Source organism: Coregonus lavaretus (assembly GCF_964263955.1).
Source record: "Coregonus lavaretus genome assembly, chromosome: 12".
Classification (NCBI taxonomy): domain Eukaryota; kingdom Metazoa; phylum Chordata; class Actinopteri; order Salmoniformes; family Salmonidae; genus Coregonus; species Coregonus lavaretus.
The window spans coordinates 2,880,486-2,895,473 of record NC_139999.1 but is presented as its reverse complement, the minus strand read 5'-3'; the positions used below and the strand labels follow the sequence as shown (position 1 = coordinate 2,895,473).

At 44.6% G+C, this 14,988-nt stretch overlaps 1 protein-coding gene across 1 annotated transcript in view; it reads right to left on the bottom strand.

The window, feature by feature from the left end:
- Window positions 1-14,045, bottom strand: part of LOC311138286 (plasma membrane calcium-transporting ATPase 2-like) — a gene marked incomplete at both ends in the record, with an annotated part of 135,727 nt that extends 121,682 nt beyond the window's left edge. The window contains 2 exons of the mRNA XM_084172967.1: window positions 13,249-13,449; window positions 14,012-14,045. Of these exons, the coding sequence (XP_084029093.1) occupies window positions 13,249-13,449; window positions 14,012-14,045 (235 nt within the window). The remainder of the gene's footprint in view (window positions 1-13,248; window positions 13,450-14,011) is intronic.
- Between the last annotated feature and the right edge of the window lie 943 nt (window positions 14,046-14,988).

Sequence of the window (14,988 nt, the reverse complement as noted above, 5' to 3'; positions counted from 1 at the left end):
CTGTGGTCACCACCTGCAAAACCATTCCTTTATTGGGGGTGTCTTGCTAATTGCCTATAATTTCCACCTGTTCCACAAGTTTCAAATCTATTTATCATTATATATGTTTGTAAATTTACCAATAAAAAAAACCATAGTGATTGAGTGTCCATATAGCTGTACCATGATATTTGCATTGCTATTATGTAACCCTCCAATTGTTCTCCACTAATTCCCCCGCTAAAGACCCTCCCCATCCCAAGTTCCTTTCATATACTAATCATTTTAGGATGTGGAAATCAGGCATTTTAGGATGTGGAAATCAGATGTTTTAGGATGTAGAAATCAGGCTTTTGAGGATGTAGAAATCAGGCTTTTGAGGATGTGGAAATCAGGCGTTTTAGGATGTAGAAATCAGGCGTTTTATGATGTAGAAATCAGGCGTTTGAGGATGTGGAAATCAGGCTTTTGAGGATGTGGAAAACAGGCTTTTGAGGATGTGGAAATCAGGCGTTTTAGGATGTGGAAATCAGGATATGGTTTTAGGATGTATACTTACATTTTACATTTACATTTTAGTCATTTAGCAGACGCTCGTATCCAGAGCGAGTGCATACATTATTTAAAATGTTTCATTCTGGCCCCCCGTGGGAATCGAACCCACAATACTGTCGTTGCAAATGCCATGCTCTACCAACTGAGCTACATCCCTGCCGGCCATTCCCTCCCCTACCCTGGACGAGGCTGGGCCAATTTTGCGCCACCCCATGGGTCTCCCGGTCGTTTTTCACAATTCTTGACATTTAATCAGAGTAAAAATTCCCTGTCTTAGGTCAGTTAGGATCACCACTTCATTTTAAAAATGTGAAATGTCAGAGTAATAGTAGAGAGAATGATTTATTTCAGCTTTTATTTCTTTCATCACATTCCCAGTGGGTCAGAAGTTGGGAATTGGGATACAGTGAATACACTCAATTAGTATTTGGTAGCATTGCCTTTAAAATGGTTTAACTTGGGTCAAACGTTTCGGGTAGCCTTCCACAAGCTTCCCACAATAAGTTGGGTGAAGTTTGGCCCATTCCTCCTGACAGAGCTGGTATAACTGAGTCAGGTTAGTAGGCCTTTCTCAGTTCTGCCCACAAATGTTCTATAGCATTGAGGTCAGGGCTTTGTGATGGCCACTACAATACCTTGACTTTGTTGTCCTTAAGCCATTTTGCCACAACTTTGGAAGTATGCTTGGGGTCCATTTGGAAGACCCATTTGCGACCAAGCTTGAACTTCCTGACTGATGTTTTGAGATGTTGCTTCAATATATCCACATCATTTTCCTTCCTCATGATGCCATCTACTTTGTGAAGTGCACCAGTCCCTCCTGCAGCAAAGCACCCCCACAGCATGATGCTGCCACCCCCGTACTTCACCGTTGGGATGGTGTTCTTCGGCTTGCAAGCAACCCCCTTTTTCCTCCAAACATAACGATGGTCATTATGGCAAAACAGTTATATTTTTGTTTCATCAGACCAGAGGACATTTCTCCAAAAAGTATGTGCAGTTGCAAACCGTAGTCTGGCTTTTTTTCTGGCGGTTTTGGAGCAGTGGCTTCTTCCTTGCTGAGCGGCCTTTCAGGTTATGTCGATATAGGACTCGTTTTACTGTGGATATAGATACTTTTGTACCTGTTTCCTCCAGCATCTTCACAACGTCCTTTGCTGTTGTTCTGGGATTGATTTGCACTTTTTTCTCCAAAGTACGTTAATCTCTAGGAGACAGAACACGTCTCCTTCCTGAGCAGTATGACGGCTGCGTGGTCCAATGGTGTTTATACTTGCTTACTATTGTTTGTACAGATGAACGTGGTACCTTCAGGCATTTGGAAATTGCTCCCAAGGATGAACCAGACTTGTGGAGCTCTACAATTTTTCTTCTGAGGTCTTGGCTGATTTCTTTTGATTTTCCCATGATGTCAAGCAAAGAGGCACTGAGTTTGAAGGTAGGCCTTGAAATACATCCACAGGTACACCTCCAAATGACTCAAATGATGTCAATTAGCCTGTCAGAAGCTTCTAAATCCAGACATCCTTTCCCAGAAATGTCCAAGCTGTTTAAAGGCACAGTCAACTTAGTGTATGTAAACTTCTGACCCACTGGAATGGGATACAGTGAATAATAAATGCATTAATCTGTCTGTAAACAATTGTTGGAAAAATTGCTTGTGTCATGCACAAAGTAGATGTGCTAACCAACTTGCCAAAACTATAGTTTGTTAACAAGAAATTTGTGGAGTGGTTGAAAAACAAGTTTTAATGACTCCAACCTAAGTGTATGTAAACATCCGACTTCAACTGTATGAGATGAGTAATGCAAGATATGTAAACATTATTAAAGTGACTAGTGTTCCATTTCTTAAAGTGGCCAGTGATTTATATAGGCAGCAGCAGCCTCTAATGTGCTAGTGATGGCTATTTAACAGTCTGATGCCCTTGAGATAGAAGCTGTTTTTCAGTCTCTCGGTCCCAGCTTTGATACACCTGTACTGACCTCGCCTTCTGGATGATAGCGGGGTGAACAGGCAATGGCTTGTGTGGTTGATTTCCTTGATGAACTTTTTGGCCTTCCTGTAACATCGGGTGCTGTAGGTGTCCTGGAGGGCAGGTAGTTTTCCCCCGGTAATGCGTTTGGCAGACCGCACCACCCTCTGGAGAGCCCTGCGGTTGCGGACGTTGCAGTTGCCATACCAGGCGGTGATACAGCCCGACAGGAAGCTCTCAATTATACGTCTGTAAAAGTTTGTGAGGGTTTTAGGTGCCAAGCCAAATGTTTTCAGCCTCCTGATGCAGCATGGGCAACGTTTTCCATCTCCTCAAAAGTATATTTGCCGTTGCGAATGTCAGACTCCACTCTGTGAGGCACATCGATCAGCAGGTTGAAAATGGTGATATTGTGGACTCCTAAATTGACAGTGCAGTTTGTTTAGGCAATTTTACAGCTAACTAGCTACTTTACATGCTGATATTGTCTTTGATATTATTGTATGTAGCTACGTCTGCTAGCTATAACACAGACCCCCTCTCAGACCCCCTCTCAGACGATCCTGCAGGTGAAGAAGCCGGATGTGGAGGTTGGCGTGGGTACACGTGGTCTGCAGTTGTGAGGCCGGTTGGAAGTACTGCCAAATTCTCAAAAACGACGTTGGAGATAGCTTATGGTAGAGAAATTAACATTCAATTATCTGGCAACAGCTCTGGTGGACAATCCTGCAGTCAGTACACCAATTGCACGCTCCCTCAAAACTTTAGATATCTGTGGCATTGTGTTGTGTAACAAAACTGCACATTTTAGAGTGGCTTTTTACTGTCCCCAGCACAAGGTGCACCTGTGTAATGACCATGCTGTTTAATCAGCTTCTTGATATGCCACACCTCTCAGGTGGATGGATTCTCTTGGCAAAGAAGAAATGCTCACTAAGAGGGATGTAAACACATATTTGCACAAACGTTGAGAGCAAATATGCTTTTTGTGCGTGTGGAACATTTCTAGGATCTTTTATTTCAGCTCATTGAACATGGAACCAACACTTTACATGCTGCACTAATATTTCTGTTCAGTGTAGGCAGATGGTGATGTAAATTTGTCCTCACTGACCTATACATGCTAGTTGATCAAATCTGACACCATTATAAGCGATCTAGATCTTGCTGAGCTAGTTATGCTACTTAAATTAATATGGTAATTCGGTCTAACATTTTAATGTGAGAAGTAAAGCCTGCACATCTGGCAGCTCTATCTGGCAGTTCTATCTGGCAGTTCTATCTGGCAGTTCTATCTGGACTTTCCTGGAACAGTGATTATCTATCTGGCAGTTCTATCTGGACTCAACTGAAACAGTGATTGTCCATCTGGCAGTTCTATCTGGACTCAACTGAAACAGTGAATGTCAATGTTGCAGTTCTATCTAGAATCAACTTGAACAGTGATTTTCTATCTGGCAGTTCTATCTGGACTCAACTGGAAGAGTGATTTTCTATCTGGCAGTTCTATCTGGACTCAACTGGAAGAGTGATTATCTGTCTGGCAGTTCTATCTTGACTCAACTGGAAGAGTGAATATCTGTCTGGCAGTTCTATCTGGACTCAACTGGAAGAGTGATTATCTGTCTGGCAGTTCTATCTGGACTCAACTGGAAGAGTGATTATCTAACTGGCAGTTCTATCAACTGTTGTCAACTCTCTCTCTCTCTACCACACCTGCAATTTCAACCTCTAAATGCCCGGCTATGAAAAGCCAAGTGACATTTACTCCTGATGTACTGACCTGTTGCAACCTCTACAACCACTGTGATTATTATTTGACCCTGCTGGTCATCTATGAACATTTGAACATCTTGGAGAAAGATCTGGCCTTAATGGCCATGTACAGTTATAATCTCCACCTGGCACAGCCAGAAGAGGACTGGCCACCCCTCAGAGCCTGGTGCCTTTCTAGGTTTCTTCCTAGGTTTCTGCCTGTCTAGGGAGTTTTTCCTAGCCACCGTGCTTCTACATCTGCATTGCTTGCTGTTTGGGGTTTTAGGCTGGGTTTCTGTATAGCACTTTGTGACATCTGCTGATGTAAAAAGGGCTTTATAAATAAAATGCGATTGATTGATTGACTCAACTGAAACAGTGATTATCTATCTGCAGATGGAACAGGCAGTTCCTCATAGATATCATCCTGACTAATTTACCCTCTAAATACACCTCCGCTGTCTTCAACCAGGATCTCAGCGATCAATGCCTTATTGCCTGCGTCCGTAACGGGTCCGCGGTCAAACGACCAACCCTCATCACTGTCAAACACTCCCTAAAACACTTTAGCGAGCAGGCCTTCCTAATCGACCTGGCCCAGGTATCCTGGATGGATATAGATCTCATTCCGTCAGTAGAGGATGCCTGGTTGTTCTTTAAAAGTGCTTTCCTCTCAATCTTAAATAAGCATGCCCCATTCAAAAAATTCAGAACTAAGAAAATATATAGCCCTGGTTCTCCTCAGACTTGACTGCCCTTGACCAGCACAAAAGCATCCTGTGGCGTACTGCATTAGCATCGAAAAGCCCCCACGATATGCAACTTTTCAGGGAAGTTAGGAACCAATATACACAAGCAGTTAGGAAAGCAAAGGCTAGCTTTTTCAAACAGAAATTTGCATCCTGTAGCACTAACTCCAAAAACGTTTTGGGTCACTGTAAAGTCCATGGAGAATAAGAGCACCTCCTCCCAGCTGCCCACTGCACTGAGACTAGGAAACACTATCACCACCGATAAATCTACAATAATCGAGAATTTCAAAAGCATTTTGATACGGCTGGCCATGCTTTCCACATGACTACCACTACGCCAGCCACCAGCTCTGCACCCTCCATTGCAACTTGCCTATGCCCCCCCCCCCCCCCCCCCCCCCCGCTTCTCCTTCACACAAATTCAGACAGCTGATGTTCTGAAAGAGCCTTCAAAATCTGGACGCCTGCAAATCATCTGGGCTAGACAATCTGGACCCTTTCTTTATAAAAATAGCCGCCGAAATTGTAGCAACCTCTATTACTAGCCTGTTCAACCTCTCTTTCGTAACGTCTGAGATCCCCAGAGATTGGAAAGCTGCCGCGGTCATCCCCCTCTTCAAAGGGGGTGACACTCTAGATCCAAACTGTTACAGACCTATATCCATCCTGACCTGCCTTTCGAAAGTTTTTGAAAGCCAAGTTAACAAACAGATCACCAACCATTTTGAATCCCACCGTACATTCTCTGCTATGCAATCCGGATTCCGAACTGGTCATGGGTGCACATCAGCCACGCTCAAGGTCCTAAACAATATTCTAACCGCGATCGATAATAGACAGTACTGGGCAGCCGTCTTCATCGACCTGGCCAAGGCTTTCGACTCTGTCAACCACCGCATTCTTATTGGCAGACTAAATAGCCTTGGTTTCTCAAATGACTGCCTCGCCTGGTTCACCAACTACTTCTCAGATAGAGTTAAATGTGTCAAATCGGAGGGCCTGTTGTCTGGACCTATGGCAGTCTCTATGGGGTGCCACAGGGTTCAATTCTTGGGCCGACTCTATTCTCCGTGTATATCAATGATGTCGCTCTTGCTGCTGGTGACTCTCAGATCCACCTCCACGCAGACGACACCATTTTGTATACATCTGGCCCTTCATTGTGCACTGTGTTAACAAACCTCCAAACAAGCTTCAATGCCATACAGCACTCCTTCCGTAGCCTCCAACTGCTCTTAAACACTAGTAAAACTAAATGCATGCTCTTCAACCGAACTCTTCTGGCACCCGCCCACCCGACTAGAATCACTACTCTCGACGGGTCTGACCTAGAGTATGTGGACAACTACAAATACCTAGGTGTCTGGTTAGACTGTAAACTCTCCTTCCAGACTCACATTAAGCATCTCCAATCCAAAGTTAAATCTAGAATCGGCTTCCTATTTCGCAACAAAGCCTCCTTCACTCATGCTGCCAAACATGCCCTCGTAAAACTGACTATCCTACCGATCCTTGACTTCAGCGATGTCATTTACAAAATAGCCTCCAACACCATACTCAGCAAATTGGATGTAGTTTATCACAGTGCCATCCGTTTTGTCTCCAAAGCCCCATACACTACCCACCACTGTGACCTGTACGCTCTTGTTGGCTGGTCCTCACTACATAACCCACTGGCTCCAGGCCATCTATAAATCACTGCTAGGCAAATCTCTGGCTTATCTTAGGTAATTGGTCACCGTAGCAACACCCACCCGTAGTATGCACCCCAGCAGGTATATCTCACTGGTCATCCCCAAAGCCAACACCTCCTTTGGCCGCCATTCCTTCCAGTTCTCTGCTGCCAATGACTGGAATGAACTGCAAAAATCTCTGAAGCTGGAGACTCTTATCTCCTTCACTAACTTTAAGCATCAGTTGTCAGAGCACCTTACCGATCACTGCACCTGTACACAGCCCATTTGAAATTAGCCCACCCAACTACCTCATCCCCATATTGTTATTTATTTTGCTCATTTGCACCCCAGTATCTCTATTTGCACATCATCTCTTGCACATCTATCATTCCAGTGTTAATACTAATAACAATTTACTACATTCGCACACACTGTATATATATATTTTCTGTTGTATTTTTGACTTTATGTTTAGTGTTTATTCCATATGTAACTCTGTGTTGTTGTTTTTATCGCACTGCTTTGTTTTGTTCTGCCAAGGTCGCAGTTGTAAATGAGAACTTGTTCTCAACTGGCTTACCTGGCTAAATAAAGGTGAAATAAAAAAAGTTTTTATTAAAACTGTTATTTACATAATAATGAGCCTTGTGGCATCTCTCACATGTATGTAATAGGGCCTACATTGAGCTATAGGCAACACTGCAGCACCTCTGACAACTCATTCTGACGCAACCCCTTTCCTCTAAATGTGTTACCAAACTTACAGATGTTTTTCTGTTCAAACTTAAATATGATTCTAATTGAATCTGGGGGTCGTTACGATGATGGATCCATCTTCCTCTGCAGCTTCTGTATCCCCTCCTTCCCCGCTGGCTAAATGGCTTTCTGCATCCCAAATCACACCCATTCCCTATGGGCCCTGGTCAACAGTAGTATACTACAGTACATAGCCATTTGTGACACAGCTTGTGTGTCTTCATTGAATATTTCCCAGCCCAGATAGAGGGCTGATGTATGGTCCATCACCTAAAGGTTATGTCTCTGGTGAACACTTCATTACACCCACTCCTCTCCTCCCCTCAGATCTCCCCTGCCTCCCCCTCTCGAACAATTCTCTCCTCCCCTCAGATCTCCCCTGCCTCCCCCTCTCGAACCATTCTCTCCCCCTTCAGATCTCCCCCTGCCTCCCCCTCAGATACCATTCTCTCTCCCCTCAGATCTCCCCCCGCCTCCCCCTCAGAAACCATTCTCTCTCCCCCCTGGATCTCCCTCAGATCTCACCTCTCATTCCAAAAAGCTCACAATGCACAGTCACTCCTGTTAACAAGACCTAAGGGACCATGTTTAGCTAGTATAACAACATGGTACACAATTAGGGTTTTTCCATTCCAGCACCAACGTGTCACCAGAAGGTCCTGGCCGTTACTGCCTCCCTAGGTGACAAAAGAATAACAAGAATAATAATCTCAACGTCAACAGTGACGAGGCGTCTCCGGGATGGCTGACCTTGTAGGCAAAGTTGCAAAGAAAAAGCCATATCTCAGACTGGCCAATAAAAATAAAAGATTAAGATGGGCAGTCTGAGATATGGCTTTTTCTTTGCAACTCTGCCTAGAAGGTCAGCATCCCGGAGTCGCCTCTTCACTGTTGATGTTGAGACTGGTGTTTTGCGGGGACTATTTAATGAAGCTGCCATTTGAGGACCTGTGAGGCGTCTGTTTCTCAAACTAGACACTCTGATGTATTTGTCCTCTTGCTCAGTTGTGCACCGGGGCCTCCCACTCCTCTTTCTATTCTGGTTAGAGACAGTTTGCGCTGTTCTGTGAATGGCGTTGTACGAGATCTTCAGTTTCTTGGCAATTTCTCGCATGGAATAGCCTTCATTTTTCAGAACAAGAATAGACTGACGAGTTTCAGAAGAAAGTTCTTTGTTTCTGGCCATTTTGAGCCTGTAATCGAACCCAAAATTGCTGATGCTCCAGATACTCAACTAGTCTCAAGAAGGCCAGTTTTATTGCTTCTTTAATCAGCACAACAGTTTTCAGCTGTGCTAACATAATTGCAAAGGGTTTTCTAATGATCAATTAGCCTTTTAAAATGATAAACTTGGATTAACAAACACAACGTGCCATTGGAACACAGGACTGATGGTTGCTGATAATGGGCCTCTGTACGCCTATGTAGATATTCATGTGGTCCTCTGTAGCTCAGCTGGTAGAGCACGGCGCTTGTAACGCCAAGGTAGTGGGTTCGCTCCCCGGGACCACCCATACACAAAAAAAATGTATGCATGCATGACTGTAAGTCGCTTTGGATAAAAGCGTCTGCTAAATGGCATATTATTATTATATTCCATTAAAAATCAGCCGTTTCCAGCTACAATAGCCATTTACAACATTAACAATGTCTACACTGTATTTCTGATCAATTTGATGTTACTTTAATGGACAAAATTTTTATTTATTTCATACACAAGGACATTTCTAAGTGACCCCAAACTTTTGAACGGTAGTGTACATATGAAATTAGTAAAACAGTATGTAAACATTATTAAAGTGACCAGTGTTCCATTATTAAGGTGACCAGTGATTCCATGTCTATGTATATAGGGCAGCAGCCTCTAAGGTGCAGGGTTGAGTAACCAGGTGGTAGCCGGCTAGTAATGACTAGTTGACTGTCTGATGGCCTTGAGATAGAAGCTGCTTTTCTGTCTTTCGTTCCCAGCTTTGATGCACCTGTTCTGACCTCGCCTTCTGGATGATAGCGGGGTGAACAGGCCGTGGCTCGGGTTGTTGATGTCCTTGATGATCTTTTTGGCCTTCCTGTGACACCGGGTGCTGTAGGTGTCCTGGAGGGCAGGCAGTGTGCTCGCGGTGATACGTTGGGCTGACCGCACCACCCTCTGGAGAGCCCTGCGGTTGCGGACAGTGCAGTTGCCATCTATCCGTGGTTTTTGGTTTGGTTAGGTTTTAACCGTCACAGTGGGAACAACATCCCCTATACACTTCCTGATTTACTCAATCACTGTGTCAGTGTATGTTATTCTCAGAGGCTACCCGCAACATATCCCAGTCCGCGTGATAAAAACAATCTTGAAGCATGGATTCCGATTGGTCAGACCAGCGTTGACTAGACCTTAGCATGGGTACTTCCTGTTTGAGATTCTGCCTATAGGATGGGAGGAGCAAAATTGAGCCGTGATCTGATTTGTCAAAGGGAGGGCAGGGGAGGGCCTGACAGCCATCACAGGGAGAGTAACAATGGTCGAGAGTTTTCTAAGCACCGGTACTACAAGTGATGTGTTGATAGAACTTCGGTAGCGTTTTCCTCAGATTTGCTTTATTAAAGTCCCTAGCTAACATACAGTTGAAGTCGGAAGTTTACATAAATCAAATCAAATCAAATTTGATTTGCCACATGCGCCGAATATAACAGGTGTAGACATTACCGTGAAATACGTACTTACAGCCCTTAACCAACAATGCATTTATTTCTTAATAAAAAAGTAAAATAAAACAACAACAACAAAAAAAGTGTTGAGAAAAAAAGAGCAGAAGTAAAATAAAATAACAGTAGGGAGGCTATATACAGGGGGGTACCGGTGCAGAGTCAATATGTGGGGGCACCGGCTAGTTGAGGTAGTTGAGGTAATATGTACATGTGGGTAGAGTTAAAGTGACTATGCATAAATAATTAACAGAGTAGCAGCAGCGTAAAAAGTTGGGGTGGAGGTGCAAATAGTCTGGGTAGCCATAATTAGCTGTTCAGGAGACTTATGGCTTGGGGGTAGAAGCTGTTGAGAAGCCTTTTGGACCTAGACTTGGTGCTCCGGTACCGCTTGCCGTGCGGTAGCAGAGAGAACAGTCTATGACTAGGGTGGCTGGAGTCTTTGACAATTTTGAGGGCCTTCCTCTGACACCGCCTGGTATAGAGGTCCTGGATGGCAGGAAGCTTGGCCCCAGTGATGTACTGGGCCGTACGCACTACCCTCTGTAGTGCCTTGCGGTCGGAGGCCGAGCAGTTGCCATACCAGGCGGTGATGCAACCAGTCAGGATGCTCTCGATGGTGCAGCTGTAGAACTTTTTGAGGATCTGAGGACCCATGACAAATATTTTCAGTCTCCTGAGGGGGAATAGGCTTTGTCTTGGTGTGTTTGGACCATGATAGTTCGTTAGTGATGTGGACACCAAGGAACTTGAAGCTCTCAACCTGTTCCACTACAGCCTCGTCGATGAGAATGGGGGCGTGCTCAGTCCTCTTTTTTTTTCTGTAGTCCACAATCATCTCCTTTGTCTTGGTCACGTTGAGGGAGAGGTTGTTATCCTGGCACCACATGGCCAGGTCTCTGACATCCTCCCTATAGGATGTCTCATCATTGTCGGTCATCAGGCCTACCACTGTTGTGTCTTCTGCAAAATTAATGATGGTGTTGGAGTCGTGCCTGGCCATGCAGTCATGGGTGAACAGGGAGTACAGGAGGGGACTGAGCATGCTCCACTGAGGGCCCCCCGTGTTGAGGATCAACGTGGCAGATGTGTTGTTACCTACCCTTACCACCTGGGGGCGGCCCATCAGGAAGTCCAGGATCCAGTTGCAGAGAGAGGTGTTTAGTCCCAGGATCCTTAGCTTAGTGATGAGCTTTGAGGGCACTATGGTGTTGAACGCTGAGCTGTAGTCAATGAATAGCATTCTCACGTAGGTGTTCCTCTTGTCCAGGTGGAAAAGGGCAGTGTGGAGTGCAATAGAGATTGCATCATCTGTGGATCTGTTGGGGCGGTATGCAAATTGGAGTGGGTCTAGGGTTTCTGGGATAATGGTGTTGATGTGAGCCATGACCAGCCTTTCAAAGCGCTTCATGGCTACAGACGTCAGTGCTACGGGTCGGTAGTCATTTAGGCAGGTTATCTTAATGTCCTTGGGCACGGGGACTATGGTGGTCTGCTTGAAACATGTTGGTATTACAGACTGAGTCAGGGACATGTTGAAAATGCCAGTGAAGACACTTGCCAGTTGGTCAGCACATGCTCTGAGTACACGTCCTGGTAATCCGTCTGGCCCTGCATCCTTGTGAATGTTGACCTGCTTAAAAGTCCCTCCTGCAGCAAAGCAACCCCACAGCATGATGCTGCCACCCCCGTGCTTCACGGTTGGGATGGTGTTCTTCGGCTTGCAAGTCATCCCCTTTTTCTTCCAAACATAACGATGGTCATTATGGCCAAACAGTTCTATTTTTGTTTCATCAGACCAGAGGACATTTCTCCAACAAGTACGATCTTTGTCCCCATGGGCAGTTGTAAACCGTAGTCTGGCTTTTTTATGGCGGTCTTGGTGCAGTGGCTTCTTCCTTGCTGAGCGGCCTTTCAGGTTATTACATTTACATTTTAGTCATTTAGCAGACGCTCTTATCCAGAGCGACTTACAGGAGCAATTATGGTTAAGTGCCTTGCTCAAGGGCACATTTACGTCATTTAGCAGACGCTCTTATGCAGAGCGACTTACAAATTGGTGCATTCACCCTATAGCCAGTGGGATAACCACTTTCCACTTTTTTTTGGGGGGGGGGGGGGTAGAAGGATTACTTTATCCTATCCCAGGTATTCTTTAAAGAGGTGGGGTTTCAAATGTCTCCGTTATGTTGATATAGGACTCGTTTTACTGTGGATATAGATACTTTTGTACCTGTTTCCTCCAGCATCTTCACAAGGTCATTTGCTGTTGTTCTGGGATCGATTTGCACTTTTTGCAAAATAGGAAAAAACGGCAAGGGGGATGAATACTTTTGTAAGGCACTGTATTGAAAACCCAGCTGGCTGTATGGATGGGGAGAGTATATCTGGAGAGAGCCATGATTCCGTGAAACAGAGTATGTTACAGTCCCTGATGTCTCTCTGGAAGGAGATTACCACTTCTCCGCCGGCGGTGTCTTGGAGCAGCCTCTGGGATAAGTTACATCACCCAAAGATAAAAGGATCCAATTCAGGAAAGTCGATTTCCTGGTCTAAATGCTGGTGAGTTACCGCCTCTCTGATATCCAAAGTTATGTTCTGAATGAATGTAAAGAATGTTCTAGGCTAATAATGTGAGAAATAAGACCAAAAATACAAAAAATTATGCAAAGTTGCTTAGGAGCCTGAAACAAGGCGGCCATGTACATCGGCACCATCTTGTGCAGAGGCGCGCTGGACAAGCTAAATATTGGGCACTGCTTTTCCCAGCATTTTCTAAACTGACGTTTGCTTTGTGAGAAGGTGTAGTAGGTGTTACTCCATGTTCACAGTTAGCCATTGTTATATAAATGCAAGCTGAAAAGTACCAGTGGCCTGGGCTTTGGCCGCCAAGTGAGAGCAGGTCCACTGAGGCCATGGCCCAGTGAGACACTGGAGTCAGGCCTTGGAAGTGGAAACACTAAAAGCCGTTTTGGTAAAACACCAGGTTAAGTCCTTAGTTGAAATTCACCAAATATGACTCTTAGATTTAACACAACAGGATTGTACGTGTATGCGTGCCTGTGTGCATACGCATGTCTCCACGCGTCCATATGTCTCAGTACTCACACTCTCCAGTGTCCCCTCCCGGAGGCTGATAGAAGGACAGTCCCAGAGAGATCAAGGCGGCCACCTCCAGGATGATCAGAGTCACGTCCTGCAGGGCCTCCCATACTAACTGGAGGAAGGTTTTCGGCTTCTTTGGAGGTATAAGGTTTTCCCCGTACACTTCTTTCCTCTTATCTAGGTCAGTTACATCTCCTGTTAAGCCTGTTGGGAAAAGAAAAGGGAGAAAGAATCATGATGAGTCGTTTAGAAGAAGAATTTAGTGTTTTAATAGAGGAAATTCGGTAAAAGATTAAACCCGATTAAACCTGTTCTGTTTTCAAACATCAAACGTCCTACTTTATGTCCCTCCTTCCCTCCCTTACTCTCACTCTCTCTCTTTGATTGGATGGCCTTTTACTCTCCTGATCAATCCTTTTGTTTATTCGCGCTGATCTTAACTTATTTTGTACATAATGTTTCTGGCATTGTTTCCTATGACCGCAAATATCTTCTGGACATCAGAACAGCAATCACTAACCTCGATTTGGATTAAGATTTCTACTTCAACAAGTCGGAGGCGTAGGACGTACTGCTCACACCGGACCAGAGACTCGGAAAAGGAAAAGACGGCATAAAAGAGGTACCCTGATTAAACTACATCAGCTAATAAATAATCCGCCTCTCCCCTCCATTCCATTGGCCAACGCACAATCACTGGAGAACAAACTGGACAAGCTCCGTTTGAGACGTTTCTATCAATGGGACCTGAAAAACTGTAACATACTATGTTTCTCGGAGTCGTGGCTGAACAAGGACATTGATAATCGACATCTAGCTGTTTTTTCTATGTATCGGCAAGACCATACAGCAGCATTGGATAAGGTTAGGTTAGGGGGGAAGGGTGTGTCTCTTTGTTAACAACAGCTGGTGCGCAATCTCTAATATCAAGGAAGTCTCGCGGTTTTTGTTTTATGTTTTGCTCTCCTGCGGTAGTTAGAAGTCTCTAGGTTTTGCTCTCCTGAGGTAGAGTATCTCATAGACCTATTATTTACCAGGAGAGTTTTCATCTATATTTTTCGTAGCTGTCTATTTACCACCACAAACTAATCCTGACACTAAGACCGCACTCAACAAGCCATAATGTGGGGAAAAAAAGTATTTAGTCAGCCACCAATTGTGCAAGTTGTCCCACTTAAAAAGATGAGAGAGGCCTGTCATTTTCTTCATAGGTACACGTCAACTATGACAGACAAATTGAGAATTTTTTTTCCAGAAAATCACATTGTAGTATTTTTAAGGAATTTCTTTGCAAATTATGGTGGAAAATAAGTATTTGTCACCTACAAACAAGCAAGATTTCTGGCTCTCACAGACCTGTAACAACTTCTTTAATAGGCTCCTCTGTCCTCCACTCGTTACCTGTATTAATGGCACCTGTTTGAACTTGTTATCAGTATAAAAGACACCTGTCCACAACCTCCAAACTCCACTATGGCCAAGACCAAAGAGCTGTCAAAAGACACCAGAAACAAAATTGTAGACCTGCACCAGGCTGGGAAGACTGAATCTGCAATAGGTAAGCAGCTTGGTTTGAAGAAATCAACTGTGGGAGCAATTATTAGGAAATGGAAGACATACAAGACCACTGATAATCTCCCTCGATCTGGGGCTCCACGCAAGATCTCACCCTGTGGGGTCAAAATAATCACAAGAACGGTGAGCAACAATCCCAGAACCACACGGGGGGACCTAGTGAATGAC